This window comes from Artemia franciscana, chromosome 8 (genome assembly GCF_032884065.1).
Source record: "Artemia franciscana chromosome 8, ASM3288406v1, whole genome shotgun sequence".
NCBI lineage: Eukaryota > Metazoa > Arthropoda > Branchiopoda > Anostraca > Artemiidae > Artemia > Artemia franciscana.
Genome location: NC_088870.1, coordinates 40,375,006 through 40,383,095, shown reverse-complemented (window position 1 = coordinate 40,383,095; position 8,090 = coordinate 40,375,006). Strand labels below are relative to the sequence as shown.

Sequence of the window (8,090 nt, the reverse complement as noted above, 5' to 3'; positions counted from 1 at the left end):
TCTGCACATTTCCCAGGGTGCTTCTGCACATTTCCCAGGGTGCTTCTGCACATTTCCCAGGGTGCTTCTGCACATTTCCCAGGGTGCTTCTGCACATTTCCCAGGGTGCTTCTGCACATTTCCCAGGGTGCTTCTGCACATTTCCCAGGGTGCTTCTGCACATTTCCCAGGGTGCGTGGCACTACACTGTCAGTGGTGCTACATGTTTTTAATTCCTGTTAAATCCATATTAAAACTGCTAAGACACCCTTCTATTCAGTTTCATATTTACTTAGGTCTAACCTGTAAAACCACCATCCACCACCGTATGCAGGAGCACAGGGACAACAAGGAGGAGCCTCATCATTATCCCTGTCCCAAGTACTAAAGGCGTAGCCGCTATGCGTGCTAAATGAGTCAGTTGCGTTCCCTTTATATCCGCCAACCCAAATTCGATACTGATCTTCCTCGCTGTCAACCCTGGAAGAAGAACAAAGATTTGGATTAGAATAATACGGAGTGAATCCTGGCAAAGAGAACGAGAAAGAGAGAGAGAGAGAGAAAAAAAGAGAGAAAAGAGAGAGAGAGAGAGAGAGAGAGAGAGAGAGAGAGAGAGAGAGAGAGAGAGAGAGAGAGAGAGAGAGAGAGAGAGAGAGAGAGAGAGAGAGAGAGAAAGAGATAGGGGGTTTACACCATAGAGAGCACTGTGTGGCCAATAGGTAAAAATATGTTCTTGCCTTACAGAGTATCCAAGCTTGACCCTTGGGGGAGGGAAGTTACCATTTCCTAGATTTTGAGCAATTCCTTTTCTATTTTTATTTTCAAAATAGTAAAATAAAAAAAGTTTTTTTTTGTAGACGTGAATAGTAACTTTTTTGAGGTATCATAATTGAAAATGCATTATTTGTATTTTAATTGAAAAAAAAAAACCACAACAATGTCTCCCCTACATTTAGAAGTAGAATTCCATCCCCCCTCTACATTTTCGTGAAATGAAGCCATTGTTCTGGAAAATTCTTGTCTGTTGTATAGTCTGGCCAAGGATCTAATGTCTATGATATTGGGGAAGGGGGAGATGTAATGGATAGAAACACAGATCTTTTAATAAAGGAAAGCGGCGAGGGTTAAGACCAGGAGCTCATTTCAAGGAAACTCTAAAAAATCTGAAAGCTGCTTTGAAACAAACATATTACTTATTTTTATTGCTTCTAAGGGCGCAATACTTCATTTTCAAATCTCCATCCCCCTTCCAGATAAAAAGTATGTGGCCATATTTACATAATATACTCACTCTTCTTCACACGTTCACTTTTCTTCCGTCTTGCAAAATATATACTCTAGCTAAATACAATAAACAAGTGAACATGACTACCCAGGAGTTTAATCTGTATTATTTCAGTAATCCATGTCTTTTTTTGAATTGCTTAATTTTGATGTTGTTTATTTGTTTTCCCTTTCTTTTCTCTCTCTTTTTTTTGTCCGTCTTGTTCAAAACTTTGTATTTTGTATGTCTGTGTCATCACCTTATATCGTGCAGTAATTTTTAAATTTTTTTACTAATTTATGGTTTTATTCTTCTTCTTCTTGTGCTTTTGTTTTGTTTGTTTTTGTGTTTTTTTCTCTACTTCATCTTATCATGTTAAGTAAATAATGAGTGTTCAATAAATAAATAAATAAAATATATTCGCATCATATCTTGTTCATGAACTTATGTTTTTAAACCTATTGTAAACAGTTTCTTTGTTTCATTTGTTAAACAATTTTTGCAATTTCATTTATGTTTTGTATATACTCATCGATTTCGAGGGAAATAAATAAACAAAGAGCAAAAGATAAAATTCTACAACAGAAATCGCTGCTCAATCGGTAAAGAAAAGAATTTTCTTGATTTTTTTTTTTGAATTAAAAAAGGGAATAGTTGTGGGAAAAGTCAAAGTCATGGCCAGGTACATAAAAATATTCTGGCAAAATTAGTAGAAATATACAGAGTGGGCTATATATTCAATCCCAAAGAGGGAGGAGGGTCGGTAAATTGAAGTAATACACCTTTGTGACTGATGTTAATACTGAGTTCTAATATTGAAGTAAATATTAGTGATTGCTTTAAAGTAGTTTTGAGAAATTCAGAAGAATTAAAATAAAAAAAAATGCGTTAAAAAAAGTAGCTATGGCGTAGTCTTAGCCAAAAAAAACAAATAAATAAAATAAAATAAACTACCGTTCAGCTTACTTGAAAGTTTCATATTCGGCATAGACTCTGTTTCCTTCGAAGTCCCACAAATCTATTCTCAAAATCATGTCAAACTCGTTTGTCAACCTGAAAAATATACCCCATATATTTCGTAACAGTGTTTTAACGCCACCGCGGTTTGCCCCCACCATTTGTTTTCCGCCAACTTTTAATTCAGGTAGGTCAGAATAGACATAGACATAAGAACAGACATAGACATAAATATAGACATAGATATAGACATAGACTACCTCAACCTAACCTGTCTATTCTGACCCAACTAATCCTCTTGATGACGCAAAATTTCCTGGGTGACGGAAAACATACCCTGGCGGAAAACCACGGTAGCGCAAAAACACCCACTCCATAATTTTTTACAAATAAAACCAATAAAACTGATCAGAGATCGGTCTGACCAAATCCATGTTTAATTAACCTAATCGTTAGTGTCTTTGTCGTTTTGCAAGTGTACTTAACGTTTTTTCTGCTTCGTCCTTTTTTTTTTTTTTACTGACAAGTTTTCAATTTCATTAAATTGAATAAATCGATATTGAAGAAAATGAAAAAAGAAAGAAACAATGGAAGCCAAAACCGGTTTGGATTTCGATACAAGGATCATCTAAGGGATAGATTGTCCAGAAGTTTTTGGTGTAACCTTAAATCAAATAGATAAACACAAGTTTCTTCACTTGAAAGTAAAAATCAGTGTTAAAATACAAAACGAACAGAAATCATTCAGTATATGACGGGGGATACCCCTCACTCTTTACGCTTAAGCTTTTAGCACTTTAAGAATATTTCTAATTCCGATTCAACTCCTCTTGCGTTTGAGCAGTTGTTTTTAAGGAATTGGGACAAAAAGTCAAACTTTAGCACAAAGAGCAGTGGGTTAATTAGGGGGTTCCCCCCAATATATGGAAAGATTTCAGTTCATTTTGAATCTTAACGCTGTTCTTTACTTTCACCTGAAAAAACTTACTTTTTCAACTCAATTTCTGACTGTTTTTCAAATCATGCCCTGGCCTAACCAAAATATGATACAGGTAACCGACCCCATAAACTCCTTCTTCTGACTATAAATAATATATAAATAATTGAAAACAAAGCTCCTGTTAGGACCCCCCTCCCACCTCAAGAAACTTCCTGGCAAGGCTCATGATGCATCACCCCTTTTCCACCTCTGTGCCAGTAGACATGTGAATGTGATATTTTATATAGAAAAAGATTATCGCAATGAAGAGGGGCACTATCATCCCACTAAGCACCGATATTCCCGGGAATCCAGAGTGATAGGAAATTAATTTTTACCTCCATCTACCCAAATCTAATTACATATTTAACCGAAGGCTCAATGAGAGTTAGAATATTTAGAAATTGAAATGTACTTTTCGGGGCAACTCCCCCCCCCCTTCAAAATGCACCAAAGCCTTCATAATAGCTGATACACACTACACACTCACACTTCACCGTATATAATCGTATTAAAAATAAAGCAAATAAGTTTATTTAAACAAAGTTAACATTACTAAGATTTTTTCTACAATAATAAGAGATGTCTCACCTTATCCAGGCTTATTCTATAAAAAGAAAGATGGTATTCCTGTCCCCCTGGCCTCCCATGGTCTCTCTATATTTAGCTGATTGGCTCATGTTAGACAATTTGGATATTGATATACGCTCTTTCAGGCATCTGTTCCCCCCCCCCCTAAAAATGACCCAGCACTCCCTTTTATAAGAGCTGATGCACAATTATTTAACCCTAAAAGTAATTTCGTGACAAATATAGATGTCGATGTTAAGCATTTACTATGGACTTTTAAGAATGAATGAATTCTTCAGAATCCTTTTTAAGAGCCGCTATTATAAACCTTTGCCAATAGTTTAAAAAGTAAAAGAATGAAGCAATTATAATAAATAAATATAATAATGCGCTTCGAGCCTGGAAAAACCTAAAAAGGGGGCTCAAAAAGTTATCAATGTTCAACCAACCGATGGCTATTGAATTCAGCAGCTCAATATCAAATTTAAGACAAAGAAATATTTCCAAAATCTTCTGCAAATAATAATTGTAAAATTTGAAGTCTGAAGTCGCTAAAAGAAATATAACTGCACATTTTGCGCTTTCGGCCGCAAAATTATACGCAAAAAAAAATACGCAAAATTTGAAGTCTGAAGTCGCTAAAAGAAATATAACTGCACATTTTGCGCTTTCGGCCGCAAAATTATACGCAAAAAAATACGTAAAATTTGAAGTCTGAAGTCGCTAAAGAAATATAACTGCACATTTTGCGCTTTCGGCCAAGATAAGCCTAAAAAGGGGCGTGTCAATGTTTAGTTAAATGAACCATTGCTTAGTTAAATAAACCATTGGGATAAATGTCGATGTTATGCATTTATCATGTACAGACTACAGGACTTTTAGGAATGACTGGGCAATTGTGAAGCATTACTTCTGCTACAACTGGGAAACTCAATATATAGTTTTTGATAATTTAAAATCAATTGTCTATCTCAGAACATGCAGTCGATAGCAACTTAGCCTTTTTTGGATTAAAAATGTATTTGGTGCCACAAAAGGCAGTAAACGCCACTTTCCAGTGGTATAATCGTTATGGTAACTTCAAAAGGGCACTAGAACTTCCAATTTCTGTTCAAATGAGGCTTCTGCTGATCTTCTAAGACCATCGGTGTGATACAATCACCCTTGGGGAAAAAACGCAGCCGTGATCTTTTTTTGGGAAAAAGATAAAAAATTCCATATTTTTGTCGACAGGAGCTTGAAATCTCTACAGTAAGATTCTCTGGTATGCTGAATCTAATGGTCTCAATATCATTAAGGTCACTTTCATTTTTAGGGAGGTTCTCCCAATTTTGGAAACCGGTGAAATTTTCAGGCTACTAGCTTTTGATGGGTCACATAAAACTTAATGGATTTTTATATATTTAGAATTAGCATAAAAAGTCAAATCTTTTTGACGCATTAATTATCATAAAAATTCCGTTTTTAGATTTTTGCTTCTTATTGGCTTGAGTCAATCCTTACATGTACTTTCTTACCACGGACTGTTTGACTTAAGAAAATACCCTTCAAGTCTGTTTTACAATTGACTTAGTCCTATTGGCACTGGACAAAATTTAATATTCAAATTTTTTCCTAAAATCTTGGCAAAACATTTTTCCCAGAAGAAGGATAACCCTGCATATAGCATAGGATACTATGACGTGTTGGATCTTAATGCCAAATTCCAAGAGTACGCTCACCGGTCGTTTGAATTCTACAGCAAACATTTATATTTCCAAAAATGCAACAACTTAACTCTCATAATCTCTGGAAAAGTCATAATTTTTAGTGTGGGTTTCTCAGGTTTTACATAAAAAACATCGAACTTTAATCAAATAAGTCTTTCAGCTGCTTAGAGACCAATCTGATCAAGTCCATAAAGATTCAAACTTAGAGAGGGGCAGTTTTCCCCCCATACATTTTGAAAAATACCTTTTTTTGTGTGTTCACATTGAAAAGTGCCGCACCCCCCACATGGGTTTTGAAAATACTTCTATTAACTGGACATTTTTTTATTTAAAAAATTCTGGCCCTCCCACCCACAAGAGATTTTCGGGAATTTGTGTTTCTGCAAGCCCATAAACAGATATAGAAGAGACTTCAAAAGCAAAATTCATTAGCAGTTTTGTCTTTGATGCAAGATTCATCTGATGGATGAGTTTCCCAGAGATTTTTTTTCTATCGAATAAGTCCAATTGGCTTCTAAATATTTTTCGCACTTAAGTGACAAAATCTTACTATATTCTGATATAAATCCTTTTTTGGGGAAATATCCTTGGTGCATGGCTGTGTAAAGAGCGACTTGAGAGATTAGGCCCAATCGGGCCCCTATTTGAAAGAGACCCACGTTACGATCAAAATGAACAAAAACAGATTTGAACTCTAAAAAAATTGCTTTTGATGACAAAGGATAAACTATGAATTATCTAAATAATTAAAAATACACTTATTTTAAGTTTGCATTGCTGGATTAGACTTATTTATATGTTTAGTATTACATAATATATACTTTATACTATAGAAAACTAGTACCTGTGAAAGTTCATGTCAAATTTATTGAATTTATTTCGGAGAGTCTTGTATTATAGATTTTGCGCTACGCGCGTGAACTATTTTACGTACATAAACTACTATGTATAAATATTTTATTTAAATATTTACATAGAGAGGGCACCCCTCTAAAAAAAAAATATCCAATCCCGTACCTATTCGATTCGGGCCTGCCTTGGTGACTGTATAATTACATGAAAACATAGGGACTGCTTCCAGAGCTTATTGTGGTTCCAAAACTGGAGCCACAACTTATTGTGGTTCCAAATGGTAGAAAATGGAAGAAAGATGGAAGTAGGTCTTTCGTTTGTTTTACAGGCGTAAATATCTAGAAATAGATGCTTAGCAGCAAATTGTTGCAGTCAAAAATCAAATCTTATATCAGAACGCAAACTATAGACAGATCTTAACGTCTCTTTACGATAACATTTTCTAGGGCTATAATGAAAGAACCATTAAGATGGCCAGACAACCTTTTTTGAATAAGGGATGACACTTTTAAAGTTGTATTTTTCGCCAGTCCATGAAGCAGCCATGAAAAAGGATTCAAAGGAATGAGAACTACATAGGAAAGGGATAAAACTAAGGCGTAAAAGGAGTGTTCGCAGCTGTTTTACAGATACCAAATCCTAGTTACGGACTTCTAGACTCTAGAAATGGATGCTAAGCTGCAAATAGTTGCAGCCAAGTACCGAACCTTATAGTTGAACGCTAACTACCCGAATATTCGTTTTTGAACAGACAAAAGTCTAGACATGCTAAATATTTTTGGCCAAAACTGGCCAAAAGCATCTGAAGCAGCTCTAACCAAATCACCTTTTTGAATGCTTTTTGGCCAGTCTCTGAATGGGATGTGAAGTGGCGATAAAAGGCATTTAAGGATAATTAAAACTACAGGGGGGGGGGGGGTATAGTGAAGCTTTAAACAAAATCTTTTTTGTTAAAATTTAAATTTGTTAAAAGATTAACAAAATCTTTTTTGTTAATCTTATAGTTGAACGCTAACTACCCGAATATTCGTATTTGAACAGACAAAAGTCTGGACATGCTAAATGTTTTTGGCCAAAACTGGTCTGAAGAAGCTCTAAACAAATCACCTTTTTTGAAAGCTTTTTGGCCAGTCTCTGAATGGGATGTGAAGTGGCGATAAAAGGCATTTAAGGAAAATTAAAACTACATGGCGGGGGGGGGGGGGTATAGTGAAGCTTTAAACAAAATTGAAGGCAGAAAAACAGCATGCACATATATGTCGGCCTCAGGCGGCTTGGTCATGCCCTGAGTTGTTTGCAGTAGCAGTAGGAAGCCAAAATAAAAGTTTGCAATCATACCAATTAATACCAAACCAAAGTCTTTCCAAAGACTTTCAAAGTCTTTCAAAGTCTTTCAAAAAGACCAAAGACCAAGAGATGATTCAGCATTCACCCGTTTCTCATATTTTATTCATTGTAATATTCACGCTTAGAATATAATTACACGTGTATTTTAAAAGAAATATTATAAATGAAAATAAATCGTTTATCACCCTTCAATCTCAGATTCTGACTAGTTTACCTGTGAATATAATCGTTACCGAACCAAAACTCTTTATTCAAATCTCCAAAACCAAAGCGGTAGTCCTGCCATGAAAGGGAGAAATTTTGCATCGGCTCGCCAAAATATCCTCGACGCTGAATTATCTGGAAAAAAAAAATGTGATTATAGGAAAAAAAGAAACTTGTCACAATGCCTTCATAAAGTCTGAATTCAAATCGTTACCTTTCTTCTTTTTTG

General features: G+C 35.3%; 1 protein-coding gene across 1 annotated transcript in view; it reads right to left on the bottom strand.

The window, feature by feature from the left end:
- Nucleotides 1-220: 220 nt before the first annotated feature.
- Nucleotides 221-8,090, bottom strand: part of LOC136030424 (angiopoietin-related protein 3-like) — a 65,529-nt gene continuing 57,659 nt past the window's right edge. The window contains exons 8-9 of the mRNA XM_065709393.1: nt 2,210-2,296; nt 221-459 (exon numbers count right to left, since the gene is read on the bottom strand). Coding sequence (XP_065565465.1) covers nt 252-459; nt 2,210-2,296 — 295 coding nt within the window. The 3' untranslated portion in view covers nt 221-251. The remainder of the gene's footprint in view (nt 460-2,209; nt 2,297-8,090) is intronic.